The following is a 26221-nucleotide window of genomic DNA, read 5'->3' on the forward strand; positions in this document are numbered from 1 at the left end:
AATTTCTAGCTGCATAAAAGTAACTTTTAAAATGTCTAATTTACTTAGTTACGATTTAACTTAATTACGACTCATTAAACTGTATCTTGGCGGGCCTGGTGAAATATTGGACCACTATTGCTTAATTAAAGGTATTAAACCTTAACAAAAGGGACAAACTGTGTATAGTTTATTAGCTTCTGTCTAGTTGACATGACTAGATCGTCTTCAAAAATGGTTTTCTATTTAAAACAGGGTTTTTTTTTTTGGAAAATATGTCCCTTTTTCCATGTTGCAACCTTGAACGCGATTTACTTTTCATAGAGACAACAGTGAATGTTTGGGATTAAAACAGAAAAAATTAAGAGCGTATTTGTCGGGGAGTATTTACATTTAAAATTTTAGCATATTCGGAAGGTACATCGACTTTTTAATATGTGATAATCAAGGTGACCAACTTTAAGGAGCAACTCACTAGTCACAATCATCCAAAACCTCTCAGCTCCAATAATTCTTGAAATTTGGCCACAGAATTTTGTGAAAAATTAGATAAAAATGTTTTCCTAAATTTTGAATTTACCAAAGTCGACCGTTTGCCTTAAAATAATACAAATTTATAAAACAAAATAAATAAAAAAATGTTTTAAATATTCTTCTTAATTTTTCTAAAGTACGCATTAAAATTTTATTAAAATCTATACTTTAACCTTTACAATTTGTAAAAAGTGCAAAAGAAAAACAGCGTAAATGAACAAATAATTAATGTGTATTTTTTATAAACAAAAAAAAAAGGAAAAACAAAAGCATCATTACTTCCAATCCAATTGTATGTATTGTATTTTGAACTTGTGTCTTAATTTATTCATTCCGTTTTCTTATTTTTTCCATTATTCATTCATAAATTTATCACAAATTTCAACGATTGTAACCTCATGTTATTTAAATGTTCAATAATTAACTCACACTCTCTTGTATTCAATTTGTTATTAAAAATTAAATCCATAAGTCTGAGTTGCTCATGGGTGTTTTTACTGGGTGGGGGCCAAAAATCAATTTTGGAACGAAAATGAAGTTTTTAAAATATCCTTCTGAAAAATCAAACCGACAAGTATGAATATTATGTGCCGGTCCACACTGGAAAACTTTTGTTGAGAAACTTTTGATTTTGTGTGTCAGAGAAAGAGATGGTGGATATATCTTTCTCTTTCTCTCACACATAAAAATCAAAACTTTTCCAGTGTGAACCAGGTCTAAGAAGCTCATAGTTTACAGAGGCGTCACGAGCAAAAAACTATTTCCTTCTTTTTCGCACAACATTTTACACCAATATTTGCAGCTGCATTTTATATTCCTCTTCCCACATTTGTTTACAAAAGCCGCAGAAAAGCTGATTTTAGACTTTTGTAAATGTCAAAAGTGACAACCCTGTATACTCTGTGGTTGGAAGTACACAAATAGTGTCAACAAGTTCCAAACTGTGGTTAGTAACTGTCGATTCACACAGGGAAGCTTTTCATTTTTTATATGATAGCAAGAGATGGTTGATATTTATGATTTATATTTTTTATGTTTACACAATTGGTATAAAACAATAAAACAGTAAGATGGAAACAGCTGTTTCACTTTTTTTGTATGTGTTTACATAAAAATACATCCCTGATCTAATACGCTTGTTTTTTTTTTAATAATTTCAAAAAGTGAAGACGATCCCATTCGTAATCTTCTACACAAAATTTTGACAGATCATATTACATGTGTGATCGTGTAAAGCCGTTTTTAACAGAAGATCGGAGTTGTATTTTGTTTTCTGTAGAACAACAATAAATTAAAATTACATTCGCAATTGGGATCTGAATTGGATAACAACTCTCGCGTCATCGCCATTAATTTTTACGGATGATCTGGCTTTCGACGGAGTTTCGTCTTACTCGCATCACTCGTGTAACTGTGCATTTATACATTGTCTATATTAGCCTCGTGCTGTCGTTTTACCTGGAAGTGAGGTTATGTTTTGACTGATTGAGACCATAATATACTAAAACTGTTTCTTAACATTTTATACCTTGGTTAAGACCATTATACTAGGAGCGTTTTTACCCTGGTAGAGATCATTAAAACTCTTCAACTTTCGGATCTGAATTGGAGAACAACTCTCGCGTCATCTCCATTATTTTTTTACGGATGGTCAGGCTTGTGTTTGTTGTCTGGCTTTCGACGGAGTTTCGTCTCACTCGCATCACTCGTGTGATGCATCATTCAGTATAACTGTGCAGTTATACATTATCTATATTAGCCTCGTGCTGTAGTTTTACCTCGAAGTGAGGTTATGTTTTGACTAGTGGAGACCATAATATATGAAACTGTTTATAGCCTAGTGGAGACCATTTAATACTAGGAGCTTTTTGTACCCTAGTAGATTCTTCAACTTTACTGGTGCGTACCATTGAAGACCATAATATACTGAAACTGTTTATAGCCTGGTGGAGACCATAGAACCGCAGCATTTTATACCCTGGCGAAGACCATTTAATACTAGAAGCGTTTTTACCCTGGTAGAGACCATTAAAACTTTTCAACTCTACTGGAGGGTACCGTTAAAAACTCAAAAGTTAATTAAATTTGGCAGTTTCCCTGCTTGGAGAATTTGATCTTTAAAGCAATATAAGCCTATAAAAACGTAAAAATATGATCAAAATTACTATGTTTATAAAGCGAAAAAGGTTTAAAAGCATAAAACGCATTGTCCATTCAACGAGTAGTTATCACTTCAACCTTTACCTTGATGAAGACTGAAACCTGTATTTTCACAGTAAGGGCGGGTTTTTCTGATAAAGATAATCTTCATTCTGAGTGTAATTGGCCCATTAAACCTAAGTTATAAGGGAGAACACTCAATAAACAAAAACAAGAAAATAATGCCTTCTAAAGAAGATAAACTTAATATTTTAAGTAAATAGTAACTTTCTGATATCTTTTATCGATATTTTTACTGTTTTAAATATTTATATTTTTTCTAAAATTTTACATTATACATAGGTGATATTTGCAAAGAACAGCTGTTTATGTTGTTTATGTTTTTGACTGAAAAGTTGGCAATACTAACTAAGTTAACTGATCCTAGATTCATAACTGAAAAACATAATAATCGGTTAATGTCCGCAAGTTAAACTTAGTTTAACTGAGGAGTAAGTAACCCGCTCTAAATGTGAAAATTGTTAATCCGTAGAACCCTGTTTCTAACGAACGACAGAGTTTAGTACTAACGAGTAATCCTCTCAGAAACACTACCGAGTTTCTAAAGATGTATTTCTTCTTATATAAGATTTGGTATATAACATCGTAATTGATACCAAAGGTTAGCCACTCCAGCTATAATCAATTTATTAATTATCACTACATTAAATCAACATCCCGCATCGGAAGCAAAGCTCACTTAAGTCACCCATTATCATCATCATCATACACTCATTCAAACTTTTAAATATTCTTCTAAGATGACGACGATTTCTTTTTTATTTAATTTTATAATGTTTTTCTAAAAAAGGTCAACGCGTGAACCGATTCAATTAAAATTTAATTGTTAAATGATTGTCCGCCTATTTGTTTATTGGTTGGCTGGTTTTGAGTCGTCTTCAAAGCAGAGAGTGTGGCAGACATTGTGTTTTTGTATGTTTTTGTTTACTTTCTATACAGACAATCTTCTAAGTTGGTATTTCCAAAAGAGAAATGTTTATGAATCATTTTAGCATAAAATTCAATTGATATTTCTTTCTTTCTTATTTCTTATTGCAGATGTAAAACATTTGAATAATTGTTAATTAAAAGATTATGTGAGTTTTTTTGGCTTGACAAGTTTTAGAAGGCACATACATATAGGCATCAATATGTTGTAGTCGGAACAATTGAGAGATTTGCATTTTTAATCATAAAGATGTCAGTTTCTAAAGAAAGCCAGAACTGCCAGTAATACAATGTTGTAAGTTTTAATTGCACAAGCCACTAAATTTTTAATCCAGAGTTCAAAGAATACTTTTCTAAGATAATGTGCTGCTCTGAATTTGGATTCAAAATGTATCCATCATATCTTGTTATACTCACCATCAAAAAAGATGAGATGTATATTGATTTTGTCATTCCGTTTGTAACATAACGAAATATTGGTCATAGTGCCACAAAAGTATATATATTCTGGATCCTCATTAAATTCTAAGACGATCTAGCCATGTCTGTCCGTCCGTTCGTCTGTCTGTTGAAAGCACGTTAGAGTCCGAATGGAAAGAGCTAAAGGGTTTGTTTGGTATTGAAAATGAAATATCGGTCCACGTGTTCGGATAGCCGCCATACAAGTGGCCACTCGAAAAGCAGCTTTAACAGTCATAACTTGTTCAAAAATACGAATATAGCGATGAAATTCGATATGATCCAAAATCACTATGCAAAATTTTATGAGGATCGGTCCATTATTGAACCTACCCCCATATAAGGCCCCTTCAGAAAAAACTTTAGCGCTCATTACTGGCCTAAAAATACTAGTATATAGATGAAAATCTATATAAGTTTCATACGAGTCAAAATCTATCTAAAAATCTTTATAAAAAGACCCTTACTTGTTTATGAATTAAAGAAGTCCCGTTTTTAATCATATTTGGGACGTTATAAGAGCGGGACATCAATGTCATTTATGCTTATGTAATATGTTAAGTTAATATGTTTAAATACCTGCCTTGACGGCTTTATTTCACGGTGTTCTTTTTCATCCACTGGGTAGACTCGAGAACGGTCTACCACGCGCCCCTTAATCCATCACTGAAGAACTCAGGTGGCACTTTGCTGATATCACTCTACGGGATGACATACAACCATTGAATACTAATCTAACAATTCACTTGCATACACCGGCGTCCCAATACTCAACCGGTAAGAAATTCCGATCGGGTTTAGGAATCCATTATGCCGACAAACCTTGAATTGGTACTTTTTGAAGATATAAAATTCTAGAATCAAGAACACGTCTGTCAAAAACATTAAGTTACAGGATAGAATATAAAAGTGTCTAAAACTTTCTGATCAGGATATAGAAAAGAAATGAGGTTATTGAAGACGTTATCCTTTACTTCAATGTTTTTAGGCAATCAATGCCCTGGCGTATAAATTACTTAAGGATTTAGAGAATCTCAAACTTGTTAGTAAGGTGACTAGAAATTTTAAAATACACCATTCAGAGCGATTAAATCTTACGACAATCGATCTAGAAAGATCATTCATGTCAACCATTTCATCATCGTGATTATTGGTACAACTTCTGCATACTGTTTAAATTTCTCTTTTAAGAATGCCAGCACTAGCAATCTCAGTCTTTAAATACAGTAGAGGGTTTCGACTCTGAATCCTTAGATAATAGTAGCAACAACTTCGTACCAAATCCCAAAAGCAATGAAGTCTTGAAAATTATAGTGGACTAATCATACTAAGTCAATCCTGAATATCTGATGAAATAAAGAGTATCAGCTCACCCTAGGAAATGAGAAGAAGTTTTTAGACACGTTATACTGGACACAAAGGCTATACACAAACGATCGCATATCAGCTACAGAATATGTCGGGAACTTCGAATATAAAAAAAATATTTAAGCAATTTATTGATAAAAAAACTAAAATTTCTAAATGAGGCTTTATATAGGTCAAATATGGGCCGATCCTCGGTAAATTTGGGAAAGGGATATATTTTTAAATAACAGTTAGTTTTGTTGAGTTTCATTGCGATACAAATGGTAACAAGTCAATTTTAGACGTTTAAGACATTTTTTGAAGGGGGGTTTGTATGGGGGCTAGGGACAAATAAAGGCCGATCACTACGAAAATCTGCAGTGTCATTTATATTTATATAAAACTGATTTGTGCCAATTATTAGAGAGATAGTAGAGAGATAATATTTGACGTAATTATGGCATAAAAAGTTCAAATCGGGAGCTACGGTTGTATGGGGGCTAGGTGAAATAATGGACCGATTTCAACCATTTTCAATAGGCTTCGTCCCTGTGCCAAAAAAACATGCTTGGTCCAAATTTTATAAAATTATCTTAAAAATTGCGGCCTGTACCTTGCGCACAAAGTTTACATAGACATCCAGCCGGACTGACGGACGCACGGACATGTCTTAATCGACTCAAAAAATGATTCTGAATCGATCGGTATACCTAAAGGTGGGTATTGGACCAATATTTTTGTATGTTACAAACATCAGCACAAACGTATAATAACCTCTCCACAATAGTGGTGTAGGGTATAAATATGCTACCGTCTACATAATCACAACACTAGGTTCCAAGTCCGAGTAATAAGTATGAAGTTGGTATTATAGTCGAAATTAAATCCAAATACCTTAGGAGCGATATTATTCCAAAAAACACTTAACTTTCTTGAAACACTTGCTTTGTAAACCATTGCTGTAGTGAAGGATCAATAGTGTTTAGCTCCTTTTCTATAATCTAATTTCTGCTATAATAGGAAACACTGCAACGGAGAGATCTAAGAAGAAGAAAGTTTTTGATAGAAAAAATCGATTTTTTATTCGCATGTTTACACCACTACTTTAAGCCAACTAAGCGAGAGAACTCTTAGAATAAGTTAAAAGCCAAACTAAAGTTTAGATAAACCAACAAAATTCCAGCAAGAGAGTTAAGAGTTCAACGTATAAATCAAAAGAGTTTAACAACAATAAACGAATAGTAAAAAAAAGAGAGAAATAATAATTCAATACAATTTATATTGAGCACCCATCATGTTGGTCGGTTAGCTTGTTGGTGGTTGGGCTTATTCATTAGCGGTATGGCTACAACAACTTGCTACAGCTAATGTTAGTCTATCTATTAACGTCGCCAGTTACGGTTTGAAATAATAACGAGTTGGAAGTCGCGCGGATAAAAAAATAACAATAAATTGTGTAAGAAAACGATAAAACGGTAGATGTGTGTGTATGTGTGTTAGTGTATCTGTGTTTACATATGCCAGTGAATCAGTTGGTGTTCTTTAGAACAAAATACATAAGTGAGTGTTATAAATGAATGAAGTATTTTCTATACAAATAATAAAAGCAAACTCAGGTAGTTACTGTGGAAATGAATGCGAGTAACTATACGAATGTGTTAACAAAACTTCTGAAAATATTTAAATACACATGTGTTTGTTACCAATGTTAAGTGTCTGGCTAGCACGTCTAAAGCAGCAACAAAATATTACGAAATTATGAAAAATGTTAATTGAAATAATACAAAATGGTAGTTGTATAAATAAATGTTAAAAACTACGTTGCAACGAGTAACGTAAATATTTGTTTATTTACTGGAATAAAATACAAAAAGAAGAAGCTACAATAAAACTCGGCTTAAACAGAAAAAATGAGTAAAAAGAAAATGTCGAATAACGTAACGTTATTAAAAGAGAGTTAGTTCTTTTTATTGCTTTTGCGGTGGTGAGTGTGTTTGGTTAACATAAAACTGATCAAAAGGCAGAGATGGAAAATTGCTATTTCTGAATTGTTTTAGTGGTTTTAAATTTATAAAGTAGGAAACTTGTATTAGATTTGTGGTTAACTAGTTAATAGAAAATTTTAAATTTTTTGAGAGAAATTTAAAGAAAAATTTAGGAAGGAAGTGCGGCTTGGGAGGAAGTGTGGTTGACCGATTGAGGAGAAAGACATAGTACATTTGTATTTATAAGGAGTTTTTAACTATTATTAATGTCAGAAATTCTATCGTCGGTCAAGGCCAAATGAAAAAAATGACAATCCTCAATGCTGCAGCATTTACTAAGCTACCTTAGCTTTCACTGAAAAAGACATTAAGGGGCCTAAGTGTTATAAATACAAATTTCTTATGACTGATTATTTCAATACCAGAACGTCTGAGTTAAGCCGGTGGTCCACACTACGCATCTTTGCGTCAAAGCATTACGCGCATTCGCGTTCTACGCTTCAAGTTACATGCTACGCTTTTAAAGGGTAATTTTTTTGTTTTTTTTTAACTTCGCGTTTTTCGACAACTTTTATAGATATGTACATACAGTATTGTTCGAAACCTAAGCAACTTTTTTTGGCATTGTATACAAAGTGCTATAATTTCTTGAACAACTTACTTTATTGCGATTTTCAGCATGATAGTGAACTAAAACCTTTGGAAAAGTTGATTATTTGATTGCCCATCAAAATCTCCCGACTCAAGTCCCTTAGAGATGCTGTTCGGCATTCTGAAACGCTGGGTCGAAACTCACAGTTTTAGAAAACATTGCAGCTTGGGAATGGCTTAAAATCCGCTTGAGATTAATTACGAACTACACTAGTAAATAATCTTTTTCATAAAGGTGTTTGGAACTCAAAAGGACCAAGGATTTTCATAAGAACATCAAAAAGTTGCTTAAGTTTCGAACAGCTATTTATGGAGTTAATTTAGTTATTATTTTCTTGTAACTCACAGCGAAATGGAATTAAACTTTTATTGTTGTTATTATAATGTAGACACATAATGTTATTATTATCAATTATATAATTTTGAATAAATCAATTAAAATAGAAAATATAGCACTTTTTATACAATGCCAAAAAAGTTGCTTAGGTTTCGAACAATACTGTATAGACAAATAAGCGCTCATTTATTTAAAAGCAACAAGTGTTGAAATAATCGCTTCTTGCACGACTTCAGATTCTCAAGGAACATTTTCAATAAAAAGATTTTCTAATTTTGGACCAGGTCTAGTCCTTTGCGAAGTACTCCTTACGTTCATTTAAATTTGTGCAGGAAAAATATTTCAAGTTTCAAAATCTCGACCAAAATTTTTATAAAAACTTATTGGGTACATACGATGACCATAGGAGGACGATTAAGACTGTAGTTTTAAGGACGGGTTTCTTACTACTCAGTTAAAGCAGGTTTAACTTGCTGTTAGATTAAACTCGTAACAAATTTAGGCGGACTTTCAACGATAATTGTGTTTTTCAGTTATGTATTTAAGATCAGTTAACTTAATATTGCCAACTTTTCAGTCAAAAACATAATTTTTTTAAGTAAATTGCAATTTTCTGATTTCTTTTGTTTTATTTATTATTTTAAATTTTTATTTAATATTTTTCCAAAATTTTTCAATTTACAAAAGTATTATTTGTAAAAAACAGCTGTTCATTGTTTATGTTTTTTGAGTGAAAAGTTGGCAATACTAACAAAGTTAACTGAACTTAAATACAAAACTAAAAAAACTAAATTTGTTCTGAGTTTAACCTAACAACAAGTTAAGCCTACTTTTAACTGAGCAGTATTAAACCCGCCCTAACTAAAACATATGCTAACCTAGAACAAATTGAGATACTATTGCATTAGACATCTCTGAACAAAACGTATTTTAAACCCAGTCTACGATATTACTTTTCTTAGTTGGCTAACTGACTTACTGACTAACTGACTTGTTTTCAAAGTATTTGTTAAAGGCACACAAAAAAAGAGAATATAATAAACAAACTTACAAAAAAACACACAATCAAATAACAACAATCAGTTTTTACCTTAGTGATTTTTTTGGGGCGTTGTCATTTAGACGTTACAGATTTTTCGGTTACAATTACAAAAAATAACTTAATAAACAAGTTCAAAAAATGTTTTAAGTTCATAAATTTTCTATTTATTTAAAATTTCAGTTTTAATAACAAAAAATACAAAAGTAAATATTGCTAAATATTAGTAAGCAAGTAAATTGCTGAAAATGTGTTACCAAATACTAAAAGAAAACAAATCAAATTGTACGATAAGATAACAAAAAAATAGTGACAAATATAATAATAAAATCCCTTTTAGAAACTTACACAAAACAGAGTAGAATAACAACAAAATAAACGGTAAATATTGCTCTCGTATGTATGCATAAGTGTATGTGTAAGTCTAGTGTGATTATTATTAATTGGAGCATAATAATAAATAAACAATTTTTGCATTCTATCTTGTTGGTCTAAAACAAAAAAAAAAAAACCTATAAACATACTAACAACATATTACATACATATGTATGTACGTATGTATGTATAACCTTCGATTACATACATACAACTGGGTTAATAAATAGGAGTCATTAAATTCGCCGCCACTATCGTCTTAATTGTAATTGCTTATTTATTTTTTACTTTTGTTGTAAATAATGTAAAATGCGCAGCATAACAACACCTGCAATTAAACGTAAGTTACATACATTGGCTGCGTGCGTATTCACTTTCTGTTAAGTTTCTTATCGCTTTCATTAACTGTTTTTCTTTTTATTTTCTGATTTTTTTAATTATTTATTCATTTTAAACATATTTTACCCATGGATGAGTAAAGTAGTCATAGTATAAGCTATTCGCATACAAATGAATATTTATGAATTTTTATTGTTTAGCATTTTATCACGGAATCTAAAGTACATTGTAAAAGTGATTCATACTTAAAAATTGCATTGTTCCTGCAATGCAGACATTTCTTTAAGCCATAAACTTATAAAAAAAGGTGGCCATAGGTTTAAATAATTTGTCTAGTTATACAGTATGTAAGTTTTCTGGATATATTAGTCTATCCGCATACTCAATTCTGAATTAAGAAGTTATCGTATTTATACCCTACACCACTTTAGTGGGAAGGGAGTATTGGGTTTGGACTGATGTTTGTAACATACAAAAAAAAAATCGTCCTATACCCACCTTAAAGTATATCAATCGGCTTAGAATCGTCTGAGTCGTTTAAGCCGGCTGGCTGGCAATCCATGTCAACCTTGTGCGCAAGGTACAGGCCGCAATTTTCAAATTTCAAGATAATTTTATGAACTTTGGACCAATCATGTTTTTTTGGACGAAGCCTATTGAGAGTGGTTGAAATCGGTCCATTATTTCACCTAGCTCCCATACAACCGTACCTCCCGATTTCGGTTATTTATGACATAGTTACGTCAAATATACTATTATCTCCCTAAAAATTGGCACAAATAAGTTTTATATAAGTTAAGGGCACTTCACACGATCACACTTTTCGTACGACAAGTCTAATGAAAATATAAAATGAAATTCCATCCGTATGACAAAAAAGAGAATAAGAGTCGTTTGATGGAAACAGCTGTTTCACTTTTTTTATATGTGTTTACATAAAAATACATCCCTGATCTAATGCGACCTGCTTGTTTTTTGAATCATTTCAAAAAATGAAGAGAGCCATACGACTGTCAAATTTTCCATCGGTATTCTCTCTCAATGTGTGATGGTTTCATTACATATTGCGTTTAGACGATCCCATCCGTACTCTTCTACACAAAATTTTGACAAATCATATTACTTGTTTGATCGTGTAAAGCCGGCTTTAATGACACTGCAGATTTTCATAATGATTGGCCCTTATTTGACCCTAGCCCTCATACAAAACCCCCTTCAAAAAATGTCTTAAACGTCTTAAATTTACTTGTAACCATTTGAAACTCAACAAAACTAACTATATCCTTTTTCCCAAATTTTACCTATACTCCTATATAAAGCCCCATTTAGCAAATTAAGTTGTTCATTAAAAAATTGCTTAAATACTTTAGAATTAAGGTAAAATTCAATATAAAAGTTTCTTTATAAAAAATAAAAATCATGCCCGACTTTAATTTCCTACTTGTGTTGATGGAATGTCAAAATTGGATGAGTATAATCTTACTGCCAATGATTAACAAGGTACTGGCACATATCATTCATGACAGATTGTCATCCTTGTTGTCTTTCAACTTCGAGCTGTACAGGCTAGATTTAGAATTCATCACTAATGCATTTACCGCATGAACATCCTTCGTATTATGGTCGAACAATTAGCAGAATTGAGATCCCCTCTATGGATTTGCAAAGGCATACGATTTCATCCACCTACAGGCTATTTAGCAATCGCTACAGTTCAAAAGAATTTCCTGTGAATTCATTGATCTGTATGTATGGTGCTACATGAGTACACTCTCGATTCTATCTCCGTTATTATTGAATGTCATAAACATATTATGATATTATTATATTTAGGGTAACCAGAACTAGAAGGGGTGTCACTTGAGGCCTTACTGGGCATCTCAAAAATCTAGACCATGCTACTGACATATGTCTTTTAGCCCAAACATATAACGATATGTTAGACAAACTAGAGCAAACTAGTATCATTCGTAATGGTCTATTACAAGTAGTGATCGTTGACATGTACATATATATAACGAAGATCTAAGATTCTACGTTTAAATACAACTAATACTCGAAAATTTTAAATTAACAAGGTGTCCAATCTTTTATAAATATGGCTAATATTATATCTACATGGGGCGGCTTAACAATATTGCAAATAGCGTTAAAAAGGAAAACCGAGCATTCGAAACATTTCAAAAGGTTATAGTAATCACCCTAAATTTCCGAAAAGCTAAACTTCGAATCTTTTTATCCTAACGTTCGTTTTGTGTATGGATGATAGTCATCCATGAAGTTGTTTATTAATCACTTGTTGCGCCAACTGCTTGGGTCCAATGTTATACCAGACTGAGATCTGTTGCAAAGAATAGGTGAAACACTAATATATGCTGATAGTTACTCTTTACATATTGTACCGATTTTGCTGACTTTCAATATCAAAGAGCTATGGACAATAGTAAATATTTTGGGTGTATTTTCTTAGTTTTAGGAAGCTGAATCGCCTCGGAAAAACTGTTCTAAAACGTATTTTAAGTTCCTCTAAAACCTTTATTTCAAATAAGTGAATAAGAATCTTACTACTCACTATTCCTTTAGAAAAATTTGTAGCAGTTTAATAGGAAGATGGTCCATTTCAATCAAAGAACTTATTTATATGTATATTTAAAACTACTCAAACGGCTAGGGGCTATATAATAATTAAAAAATACATTTTCACTAGAAATAGATACTATGAGCAAATATCTTACGATATGATTAATTTTGGGTTATAAAACCGAACCCCTTTTTGGTGATTTCTATTTCTGTATGATTTGATTATGAAAATCATTATCATTACTTTGCCATTCCTTTGTTAAAACAATAAATAAATGGTTAAAGTTCCGTTGGCAGTAAAATGTCAATTTCATTTTACAAAAGTATTATTTGCAAAAAACAGCTGTTCATTGTTTATGTTTTTTAGTGAAAAGTTGGCAATACTAACAAAGTTAACTGAACTTAAATCCATAACTGAAAAACGCAATCATCGGTTAAAGTCCGCCTAAATTTGTTCCGAGTTTAATCTAACAGTAAGTTAAGCCTAGTTTAACTGAGTAGAAAGAAAAAATTGTTGTTTTATAGAGAAACGAAAACGTATGGTCACTCTAATTAAACACATTGTTAAATAACTTCCTTTTCACTTTATCGTAGACATTTTTTCTGTCAGCACAAGCAAATTTACATTTAAATAGATCGACCTTTATTTTAACAAGTTCATTATTCTATAAAATAATTAAATTTAGTAGAAAGCAGGTTATTGCACTCTCTCCCTCTCTCTCCTCACAAATAAGAGAGGACTTGGCAGCAAGTCCTTGTAACGAATAAAATGAGTACCGTTAAACGTCAGTTTTAGCATAACGTACAACTAATACATAATGGTTATGTTGTCAATAATGTTGACATTTAAATTCCTTATGTTGTCATAATTACTTACAACATAACTACTGTAGACAAATAACGCTGTTATTTTCTGCTCTACTTTTAAGGCTTAAATATGCCTGTAGACATCATGTTGAAGTATTAAAGCTTCTTTACACGCAAAAAAAAAAATTTACCCGCCAACATATAACACAATTTATTTTTTGTTTTTGTAAATAAAACAGACCGACCATTTCTCTCATAACTAACTGACTTCTTGATTTTAAACATTTAAGATGTTTGTACATTATATAACGTATGTACATTTGTTGTTGTTATTACCTCAACTTATATAAAAAGCCGTTCCCTTATATGTCAGTTAATAACTTGTATATTATTTCTCTCGAAAGCTTCATATTTGTAAGAAAACCAGTTTGTCCACCAACCACTCTTGCCAACTTTGCTTTAATAAAAGTTATAATAACGTTTGTCCACCATTTAGTTGTTTTGTTTTGATTTTTATTTTCTTTGAATATTTGTTGTCTTCCGTTCTTTGTGCATGTGTTATTCCAAAAGGGGGTAGTAGTGTTGCGGACAAATATTCCTCTGAGAGTCTTCTCACACAAATTAACAGTTTGTTATTGTTACGACTACTTAGATGTGTCAATAACATATTGAATGTTGAATCTAGATTTATTTAGTGGAAATAAATGTTTGGTATTCAGTCCATAATTACGGTAATATCTAGATGATAGAAAATGATATATGCAACGGGTGATAAATTATGGAAATTAGTTATTAGCATGTTATTAAAAATAAATAACAATTTCAATAAATCGAATTATTACAGTCATGTTACTTTCGAATAGGAGCCGAATTATTATATCCATACAATCCAATGCCAAGATCTTTCTTTAAAACCGACGCACATCTATACAGATAATCTTCTTTCTTTGTTTAAACCTGGTTCAATATACGTTTTGTGTTATTTATTATCAAAGTTTAAGTTAAGTTATTTATTATCAAAGTTTAATACTACTCAGTTAAACTAGGCTTAAGTTGCTGTTTGATTAAACTCCCAAAAAATTTAGGCGGACTTTAACCGATGATTGTGTTTTTCAGTTTTGGATTAAAGTTCAGTTAACTCTATTGTCATTGCCAACTTTTCACTTAAAAACATAAACAATGAACAGCTGTTTTTTGCAAATACTACTTTTGTAAAATGAAAATTTTAGAAAATTGTTAAATAAACATTTAAAACAATAATAAATAAAATAAATCAGAAAATTGCAATTTATTTAAAATATTTAGTTTTTGTTCTTCCGAAATCATTGTTTTTATTATTTTTCTTAATTGTGTTTTCTCACTTATAACTTAATTTTAATTGGCCAATAACAGTAAGGACGAGTTCTTCTGATAAAGATAATCTTCATTCTTAGGTTAAACCTGGTTTAATATATCTTACGTGTTTTTCAGTTATCAGTAAAGTTACTTATTATCTTAGTTTAACTGAGTGTAATTGGCCAATTAAACTCAAGTTATAAGTGAGAAAACACAATTAACAAAAACAATAAAACAATGATTTCGGAAGAACAAAAACTTAATATTTAAAGTAAATTGCAATTTTCTGATTTGTTTGTTTTATTTATTATTGTTTTAAATGCTTATTTAACATTTTTCCAAAATTTTCCATTTTACAAAAGTATTGTTTGCAAAAAACAGCTGTTCATTGTTTATGTTTTTGAGTGAAAAGTTGGCAATACTAACAAAGTTAACTGAGCTTAAATCTAAAATTGAAAAACACAATCATCGGTTAAAGTTCGTCTAAATTTGTTCCGAGTTTAATCTAACAGCAAGTTTAACTGAGGAGTAAGAAACCCGCCCTCAGTTAAACTGAGATAAGTAACTGAAAAACATAAAACATATATTAGACTATGTTTAAACTAAGAATATAGATTATCAAAATATAATCATCGGTTTAAGTCTGCCTAAATTTGTTCTGAGTTTAATCAGCAAGTTTTAAGTCTAGTTTAACTGAGTAGTAAGAAAACCACCCTAAAAACATAATATGTCTATTTGTTATTGCTAATCTTTATTAAATGTTTTTAATCCTGTAGAATTAGGGAAAGTTTAGTAGTCAAACGGACTGACATACTGCACTCAGTTTTCGATATTTATGATCAGTATACTCTGATCATAGAGAGATGGACGTTTGAACGACGCTAACGTATTTACTTTCGCGCGTCTTATTGACAAATTTGGAGTCACACTAATCTAAAACAGGTCCTTTAGAAGAAATTCACCGTTTAGTTCGATTTAAAGTTCGATCTTGACATGAGAGCTCGCAGCAATGATTTGATGTCTGAAATTATTAATGATATTGCCTCGATCGAAATCGATTTATATTGATAAATTGACTCGTTTATTGGTCCTAAAGTCGTATGATTAACAACTCTTGACTATTACATGTGTTTCAAAGGGAAGTTACTAGTAATGTGAAGGCCAAGATTGCTTGCATTATTTGTTCTGAAACATTTAAAAGTATCTTAAAATTGGACGTCCAGAATGCTTTTCATCAAGAACAGGCACAGTGGCAATCATTTTCAAATGTTTCAGTTGCATTCGATACAGAAAGTTTCAGACCCTGTAATGGCCTAGCTAAATTTCAAATGCTCATAATAGGGTCGTTGGTTTCACCAAATACTCAGTATTACTTTAGCACTATGAGTATTAGGCTTCGGTGTCGTTTTGGATGGTTAGATGAGCTTCATATACGATCCCTAATGTTATAGAAATGAATCAGAAGTTATGATTAGGTTTAAAGAGAGACGGGTAGACTACTTTTTTCAAAGTCTCTTAGATTCTATTATAAGTTTCTCTACCTTTGAATGAATAGTTCTTTGTAAGCTCTTGTTGATTTTGAAAACAATCATCATGGAATAATGCCTTCAAATATTTTTGATTGGCTTGGACAATTTCATCTTACCACCGTTGAACCGCACAAAGTGAGAATAAATGACAGACCTTTACACTTCAAAATCTCTTTAGAAATTATTAACAAGTTGTCCTAGCGATGTCTTGACAGGGGACACAAAAAGTCTCTGAAAAGGGGATGCTTTTTTAAGGGGGTTTCACTTTGTTCATGCAAAGGAATGATATGAAATTTTGTTACCAGATAAAACCTCTTTGAGAAACACGTGTGTTAGTCCAAAATGGACCTTTTAGCCTTTGATCCGACGTACTAAATATTGATTTATCTTATCGAAAAAACCACATGACAAGAATGAACTAAATTTTCATTTCCAGCGGATACTTAAGGTTCTTCCATTCTGGGGCCAACCTATTACATATATTTCTGTAAACGTAAGCAATATAATTGGTAAATATATTAACATTAACGTGACAATTGACTTCCGGCTAAGTAAATTGAGGCATTCTTAACAATTGAATAAATACTATCTAAAAAGGATACATACAATGGTTCTGCAATAACTACGTATCACAGAAGTTCGGTCAAGACCATTGGATTTTAATACCCTACACCACTTTAGTGGGAAGGGGGTATTGGGTTTGTGCTGATGTTTGTAACGCACAATAATATTGGTCCTACACCCACCTTAAAGTATACCAATCGGCTCATTCAATCATTTTCTGAGTCGATTTAGCTATGTCTGTCCGTGTAAACCTTGTAATCAAACTACAGGTCGCAATTTTGAAGATAGTTCAATAAAATTTGGTGTATGATCTTCAATTTTCCTAGGGACGAAGCCTATCGAAAATGGTTTACATCGGTACATTATTTCACCTAGCCTCCATACAACTGAACCCGTCTAATAGGGCTTTTAAGTTCATAATTATGTTTAATATACGCATATCTCGACAAAATGCTCTAAAAACTAGATTCTATACTAGACTTGAATCCCACGAATTCCATAATAAAAGGTCCTCATATGACCCTAGCCTCCATCAAAATTTCACTTAAATGTCCATAATTTCTGAGGCAAGGTACAATCCAACTTAAATGCTTTTTTATGACAACTAAATCACATTATATTTTTGTAAAAGGTGTAGGGTATTATATGGTCGGCCTTGCCCGACTATAATTTCTTACTTGTTCCTTATGTAATTAGACATACCAAGAAAAGAATGCAATAGCGTTATTACAGAGCCATTTACTTACAATTGGTTGTCTTGAGAATAATCGTTTAGCACAATTAATTTAAATAATCAAGCTAAAAATTCCATTTTTGTCTCTATCTCCCTTTCTTATGTTATTAATTCTATTCTGCGTGTGTGAACTCCTAAACAACAGAACATTTAATGCAAATCACCTAGGCATTTCCTTTGTTTAGTTAATTTATCACTTCATTATTTTTTGAAATTTATTTTATTACTTTTTAAACATTTACATTCATTTCCTTTCTCTCATTACCATTGCAGGTCCACAAAACAATGAAAATGCGATAGAATTCCCACATTTAACCATTACGACTTGAATTTCGAATACAATCACTTTACCACTTTATAATACTTTCACAACATAAATTATGGCCAAAATGACTGAATTAATTGTAACAACTATGGCAACATCATCAGCAGCAAAAACAACAAAAGCAACACAAAATACTCCTACAAGAACAGAGAAACGAAAAAAGAAAATTAAATATCGTGACAAAATGAAATTTATAAACGCCTTAATACTAGGATTAATTGTTGTAGTTTTAATAAATGAATTAGAAAAGTATGGCGGCAAAAGCAGAGAGCAAGCAGGATTAAGTAGTATGGGTGTGATGGCACAGACACGAGATCCCAGATTTTATTCTAGAGTAGGTGTTAATGATTATCAATGGCCGAATCCAGGTGATCCTGATTATAGGTGAGTAAAGAGATCAATCAATTAAGATCAATTAATTTAACTTTATTTCTTCTTTTGATATTTTACAGAACTTACACATTTAATGATCGCCGTTATGGTCATTACCAACCGAATGGTTATGGTGCCAATTATCCCGGTAGAAATCCACCAGGTCAATATCCCCAAGGAATGCCAAACGAAGATCGTTTTCGCTTTGATCCCGTAAGTTAGAATTAGCAAGAGAAATAGAGTGAATGAAAAAAAAATTGTGTTTAATAGATTTATATTAGTTTCTAATCTAGTTGTCTGTTGTATAAGTAATAATTGTCTTTATAAAAAGATGAACAATGAAATTGTTTCTGTTTGTTGTAAAAAAGAAAAAGAATCATCTAATGACATTATTAATTGTGCAGCATACATACATGTTCAAATGGAGGGCACCAAATATCAAAATGTTAATTAAATTTGTAACGCATATGGTCGTACATGATTTTTATATCGTTGAGTTCTTGTTTTAATTGTGTTAATCAAACATGTCATTGCACAGTGGTTAGAAAAGAATTATAATAAAATTATTATAATTTAACGTTGAAGCCAAACTAACTAAAGCTTGTGTAATTAAAAACTGTGTCAGACGGGGCATATAGCGGAAAATCTTAAAATTTAGATGTTTCATAGATAACTTGGAGAGTATTAGCCATAAGGGAGGTAAGATCTTAAAGAGTTTTAACCTCTCTTTAAGAAAAATACAAAAAGAAGTCTAAGGGGTCATTATCACTAGACTAATATAGATCCTTTCTGAATCATTTGCCTAGCATCTGTCAACTACTAGCTCGCCAATTTACTATATTATAATATAGATTATATTATACTATTAGTCCAGATCCATTCTGGATTTTTCACTAGACTAATATAGATCCTTTCTGAATCATTTGCCTAGCATCTGTCAACTACTAGCTCGCCAATTTACTATATTATAATATAGATTATATTATACTATTATTAGTCCAGATCCATTCTGGATTATTTGCCGAACATCTGTCTTTAAAGGTATCCTGCAATAAAAAGTCCAAATCTTAGCTTTGATTCAGCCCATTGACAATATTAAGCTTAAGGATTTCTCAAGAAAAATTACTAAAGGGGCCCGACATCGCTCCGAAATATTTGAATTTGTACCATCATGCTCCTTTCAAAATAACTAAAAAGTGTTGATAGTCTTCTGGATTATTTTTAGGCACTCTGCAAGAAAAAGGTCAAAGGGGGTCACGTTTTAGCTTTGAGTAGGAAAGTTGGTGACAAAAGCCTTAAGGGTGTTGATACTTGCTGGATTATCGGCACAGCATTGGTCTTTAAATGCACGCTGCAAGAACATGTTATATGGGGTCAAGTCTTAGCACCGACTTCGCTAAGACGGCTAATAAAACATTTCTTAAACTCTGTGTCGAAAAGATCAATTGTTTGAAGAACATGATGCGTATCAAAAGTTAGTACAATTTCAACTAATTGCTGAAACAATTACACCATGTAAACAATTAATCTGTGATGATTTGTATCATGCTGGTGCATGAAATGCCAATTTGTTTAACGGTCATTATTCTTCTGAAAAGTTGCAAAGTTAAGACAAAGCTGCATATTTTTATCGGAACACATTACACGATAACGATGACCTTGAGAGATGTACACAAGCAGTCATTCTTAAGAACTTTTTTTTTCATAAACTTGAGTAAACATTTCTATTGGAAATGTAATAAACTTCGTCGAATAGGTCACTCAAGACAAGAATATCGGCAAGAAATTATTGGACGTAAAAACTGTCCTAAGGGACGACGTAATCTGAATCTATGCGGATGGCTCAAATACAGAAATACTAAAAACTGAATTTTCTACTGTCTTTTCGATTATATGACACCTGCAGATTTCTTCAGGCATGGATATACGCCATTAATATGTACTAAATATCAAAAATTTGACCATGCATATATATTTGTATAATTCGAAATGTCTTTTCCTTAATATGGGTTCATTTCCGGGGACATCCGGGGAAATGAAATATCTGATGAATGCGCAACCAAAGGGTTGTCCCTAGACTCAATCCTGCCACAAAGGATTGGATATTGCCATTGCTATTATTGCAGCTGTACAACACCTTCTATGAGAGTGCCCAGTCTCACAAGAGTATCAACTACTCCATCTTGCTAGAGCTCTTTTACATGATCTGGACTGTCTCAGAGATGAGTCACTTGTAAACATGATCGGTTTTATTGGGAACAAGGCAAGAGACATATAATCAACGAAATTGGGAAGAAAACCATTCTCTCAACTTAAGGGAATACTAAGGGTATCATAATGGAATTCGCTAACTACCTAGACTTCGACCAGATACGATGATATAATAAACTTTTTTAATAAAGGTCAGAAATTAAATTTTTTGGATACGATATCTCGAAAATGTGATATGATGGAGTCCAGATTCGGATTCAGCGACACCCAATCCCTTTAGTTTAATTGTTTTCCTTAGTCAGAACTGTTAAATGGTTTTATAAGTCGGGTTTCCGTTTGATCGTTTTCTGGTTTCAGTAGATGCGATTGTATCGTTTTCCTTCTGAATACAAAGTTTTCTTTTGTTATTTAGGATAAAATTGAGACCTCATGGACAAATCCATACACTGTGCTTAGAGCTTCTTAAGATCTTCTACATAAATGGTTCGTACTTTTTCCCTTTCATCGTCATTACATACATTTGTTCAGTCACTTCCTTGATAAGAAAGAAATACATAATCTATAACAATTGTAAGAATCTTAAATTGTGAAAGAATAGTACGTCTGGTTTGTAAAAAAGCCGAGCAGTTTTCCCATGCTGAGTTTTTTCGAAACCCATCCCTTCTGAATAAAAGTAGCTACATATAATTCATTCAAAATTGTACTCAATCTCACCACTGTTTCTCATTAGTCTGAGAAAGAAATAAAACACAAAAAATACTGTAATTATAACAACCTACGGCCTTAAAAGATTAAATACTCATATATGGTATTAAAACTATAAACATTAAGATGTTTGATCAATGACTGATATCTCTCCCAACTAATTGAAAACATGACTATAGCGAATAGTAAACAAAAATCAATTTCAAATGCTTTAAACAATAAAGGCTTAATAAAACATATGTGTGCATATATTAAATTAATCTTTTACAGAACAATCCAAATGCAGGTCATACACCATTTCCGGGAATTTTAGCTGGTTGGCGGGAAGATCTACAAGGTAAACAGCGACGTGATTCCTTAACACTCGAACGTGATGTTTTTGTCACCACGAACTATGGTCAAGTGCAGGGATTTAAAGTTTACATGTATGACAATCCCGATCCGAAATCCTTTTATCGTCCTTATCATTCTACGGTGGATCGTGTGATGGGTGAGTGTTCGGTATTTTTGGGTATACCCTATGCCTTGCCGCCCACATTTGAAGGACGCTTTAAGCCACCTAGATTGCATAGAGGTTGGCAGCTATTGCAGGCAGTAGATTTTGGCCCCGCCTGTCCTCAGCCTGTAAGATATACGGGTGCAACCAAGGGCATTATGGACATGGATGAGGATTGCTTGTATTTGAATATCTTTTCACCAAATGTAAGTAGCTTTGTGGTTTAAACAAGTCTATGATGATGAATATTCCATTTTTAGACGGGTGCTGGTATTGCTCAAAAATATCCGGTAATGGTTTATATCCATGGCGGAGAATTCATACGCGGTGCTTCCAATCTATTTCAAGGCCATATATTAGCCTCTTTCTATGGCGTGGTGGTTGTAACTTTAAACTATCGTTTAGGAGCTTTAGGTTTTCTCTCAACTGGTGATGAAAACTCTCCTGGTAATTATGGCATACTCGATCAATCGATGGCCTTGAAATGGGTCTATGATAATATAGAATTTTTCAATGGTGACCGTGAATCGATAACATTATTTGGTCCTGGAGCGGGTGCTGCTTCAGCTGGTTTACTAATGGTAGCTCCTCAAACTAGAAACATAGTGAAGAGAGTTATAGCTCAATCAGGTTCCGCTTTAGCTGATTGGGCGTTAATACAAGACAAATATCGTGCTCAAAATACCAGTCGTGTCTTGGGTCAACTTTTAGGTTGCTCTTTGGAATCCTCCTGGAAATTGGTAAACTGTTTGCGTACTGGCAGAAGTTTCTACGAATTGGGAAATGCTGAATTTCCACCTGATGTTGGTACTTTTCCCTGGGGTCCTGTATTGGATCACAATTTTACCGTACCAAGTGATGGTTGGTATGATGGCTGGCGTGAAAAAGATTGGCATTTTCTTTCTGAAACACCTCTGGAACTATTGCGTCAGGGCAAATTCAATAGAGGTTTACAATACATGACGGGTGTTACGACACAAGAGGCGGCCTTCTTTTTATCACAAAATGAAAGTTTAGCACCCTACTATGAAATTGATGAGAAATTCTTTGATCAGAAGATAAGAGAACATGTATTGCGCTATAATTACACTTTAAATCCTAATGGGATCTACGAGGCCATTAAGTATATGTACACTTATTGGCCAGATCCCAGTAATAAAACAATAATACGTGAACAATATATAAATATGTTATCGGATCTATACTATCGCGCCCCTGTAGACCAAATAGTTAAGATTTTGTTGGAACAAAAAGTGCCCGTCTATATGTATGTGATGAATACCACCGTGGAAGCCTTAAATCTACCGCAATGGCGTAAATATCCCCATGAAATAGAACATTATTTCCTAACAGGAGCTCCCTTCATGGATGTGGAATTCTTTCCGAAAAAGGCTCATTTAGAGAGAAATATGTGGACAGATAATGATCGCAATATGTCACATTTCTTTTTGCAAACATTTTCAAATTTTGCTCGCTATGGGTAAGTTTGCATTTTCTAGAAGGTTATTTTGGAATACATTAAACAAATTATGTTTTTCCATTTTAGCAATCCTACTCCTCAACAAGTATTGGGTTTACATTTTGAACGTGCCTATCAGGGTGAACTACGCTATTTAAATCTGAATACTACTTTCAATTCTTCCATTTTACTTAATTACCGTCAAACAGAATGTGCCTTTTGGACTCAGTATTTACCTACAGTTATAGGAGTTTTAGTGCCCACCTATCCACCCACCACGGAATATTGGTGGGAACCTAAAGAACCTTTGCAAATTGCCTTTTGGAGCATGTCGGTGGCATGTTTGTTTTTAATTGTATTGGTAGTTATATGCTGCATAATGTGGAGAAATGCTAAGAGGTAAATCCAAAGTAATATTCTCAGTTCCAATTTATAGATACTAAACTTGTAATTGAATTTTGTTAGACAATCCGACCGTTATTATGACGAAGATATTTTCATTAATCCCGACGGCACCGAATACGATCAACAATCTCGAGCTGCTGGTGTTGATAACAGTAATTTAGTAACAAATCATAATGTTATGCGTTCACGCGATAACATTTACGAATATCGAGATTCACCCTCAACGAAAACCTTGGCCAGCAAGGTCCTCACCGATACAACATCCATAAGATCACCCTCATCTCTAGCCATGACACAAAAGACGGGCAGTCAATCATCTCTTAAATCTGCCATATCATTAAAAGAAACAAATGGTGGTGGTACCCTCACCTATAATAGACCCTTACGTAGTGAAGCTAGTGCACCTTCTGCTAGAATAATAACCAACGGTAATACTGCACCTGCCGCTCACGCTAAATCTATAGAAGAGAAAAGTCTATTGCAGCGAGAACCCATACCGCTGTCTTCAACTCCCGTACCATCAGAAATTTCATATACTAAACCTACAAAACCTATTTTACAAAGTCGTAGTGTTACGCCTACTCCGAGTGCTCGTACCACTACAACTACTGCCACCATATCGAGTGGTTCGAGTGTGGTACAACCTTTACCCGTACCAGCACCTAAGCCTCAGACACGTACACAAGTGATCGAGGGCATACCACAGACATCAGTTTAAGAAACAGCTCTCTAAATGTTACAATATCGGAAGAAGTAGAATGTTTTTAATTCTATTCCAGCTGCTATTGTTACATTTAGAGAGGATTACAGAACAATCGTCTAATTTTAAATACAACAATATAAAGGTAACTTATGCACTAAACAAAGTCTTTATTAAACAGTTTTCGTTTAGAAAAGTGTCTTGTTAAGACAGTTTTCGTTTAGAAAAGTGTCTTGTTAAGACAGTTTTCGTTTAGAAAAGTGTCTTGTTAAGACAGTTTTTGTAAAGAAAAGTGTCTTGTTAAGACAGTTTTTGTAGAGAAAAGTGTCTTGTTAAGACAGTTTTCGTATAGAAAAGTGTCTTGTTAAGACAGTTTTCGTATAGAAAAGTGTCTTGTTAAGACAGTTTTCGTTTAGAAAAGTGTTTTGTTGGGACAGTTTTCTTTTAGATAAGTGTCTCTAGGACAGTTTTCTTGTCTTAAGACAATTTTCGAATTAAACATTTAATCACCTATTGTTGTATTTGACAAATAGATTTGTAGTAAGTTTTCATGTAGATAAAATAATAGTTTAAACTAACATTTTATTAATTTTCGTTTCATTAACTATTGATAAAATTATGAAAGGTTTATTACGGATTTTTTTTAGAAATTCACTATGTGTCTTAATTTATAAAAGTTATAAGTATATAAAGGAATTATTTTTAAGGTAAATTGTAAAGTTTTTACATAAAATTGACATAAAAATGCAAAAATTACATAATAATATTTTATTAATATGTGTAATAAAGAGATTTATTTCCATTCTTAATGTCTGGTTATTTTTATACTAACGACAAATAACAATCGATAAGAGATAAAACGATAACCAGAAATTTAGAAAACTGTATTATGTAATGACAATATCTAAATTTTTAAAAAAATAAGTTTTATTTATACAATACATTTTTAGATCTTTAAGATCTCAAATAATTTTATATTATACATCTATTTTATTATACAATTTTTAATATTTAATATTACATAAGTTAATTTAAGTATTAATAAGTATTTAATAATAAAAAATAAAAATATCAACCCCACGAATACAATCCATATCAAAACATTCCACTTTTATTTTAATATAAATTATATATTTTTAAATGTTTATATATTTTATAAAACACTTTTAAAACTTTTTATTATTATTTAGTGTAAATAAACATTACTAACAAAATTTATTTAAAATAAATATATTTGTTTAATTAACCCTTAATAAGTTTTATTTTTAAGTTTTTTTTTTTATTAATAAGTTTTTTGTATATTTTTTCTTTTTATAAAACGATAATAATTTTCAAATTATTATCAAGGCATATCAGTGTAATCCGTCCAATATTGTTTATAAACTGTATGTGTTTTTAGTAATAATTTATAATAATAATATCTCGTATTGTTTTACTTATGTTCTGTATATTGTCCATATTAATTTCAAATTTAAATGTTTATAAACATAGTTTACAATATTTATTTTATATTATTTTGTTATTATCTAAATCGCATTATAGAGTTTATATAACAATTAGTTTTTATTATATTTAAGTTTTAAATATTAATTTTAATACTTTTACATCATTTCATATATGTTTTTTTTATATTTTGTCTTAAATAAATCATCTTTGCCGTATATTTAATAATATTATTTTGTGTTGTCCTTTGTCTGAAATGTTCAAATGTCTTAATTTTTGTCAATTGTTGGTATTTTGTGTAAAATATTTAAGTTCATTAATACTTTAGAGAAACTAATCCATTTATTGATCCATATCTTGTTAAG

At 31.9% G+C, this 26221-nt stretch overlaps 1 protein-coding gene across 4 annotated transcripts; it reads left to right on the forward strand.

The window, feature by feature from the left end:
• Positions 1-6836: 6836 nt before the first annotated feature.
• LOC111684362 (neuroligin-like protein glit-1) lies at positions 6837-24663 on the forward strand. Of its 4 annotated transcripts, none has more exons than XM_023446510.2 (7): positions 6837-7026; positions 18014-18449; positions 18518-18650; positions 21624-22055; positions 22110-23329; positions 23396-23707; positions 23774-24663. In XM_023446510.2, exons 2-7 carry the CDS (start codon positions 18121-18123, stop codon positions 24429-24431), a joined length of 3084 nt encoding a protein of 1027 aa, XP_023302278.2. In that variant the 5' UTR covers positions 6837-7026; positions 18014-18120; the 3' UTR covers positions 24432-24663. The 4 variants fall into 4 exon arrangements, with proteins under 4 accessions (XP_023302278.2, XP_046807566.1, XP_046807547.1 ...); XM_046951610.1 differs by lacking the exon at positions 6837-7026 and adding an exon at positions 7033-7450; XM_046951591.1 differs by lacking the exon at positions 6837-7026 and adding an exon at positions 9813-9859.
• The last annotated feature ends 1558 nt before the right edge of the window (positions 24664-26221 follow it).

The sequence above is a fragment of the Lucilia cuprina genome, chromosome 2 (genome assembly GCF_022045245.1).
Source record: "Lucilia cuprina isolate Lc7/37 chromosome 2, ASM2204524v1, whole genome shotgun sequence".
Classification (NCBI taxonomy): domain Eukaryota; kingdom Metazoa; phylum Arthropoda; class Insecta; order Diptera; family Calliphoridae; genus Lucilia; species Lucilia cuprina.

Coding starts and splice junctions, on each gene's coding strand:
- LOC111684362 (XM_023446510.2), top strand. CDS start 18,121: ATGGCCAAAATGACTGAATTAATTGTAACAACTATGGCAACATCATCA. Junction 18,450..18,517: donor CCAGGTGATCCTGATTATAG/GTGAGTAAAGAG, acceptor GATATTTTACAG/AACTTACACATTTAATGATC. Junction 23,708..23,773: donor ATGTGGAGAAATGCTAAGAG/GTAAATCCAAAG, acceptor GAATTTTGTTAG/ACAATCCGACCGTTATTATG.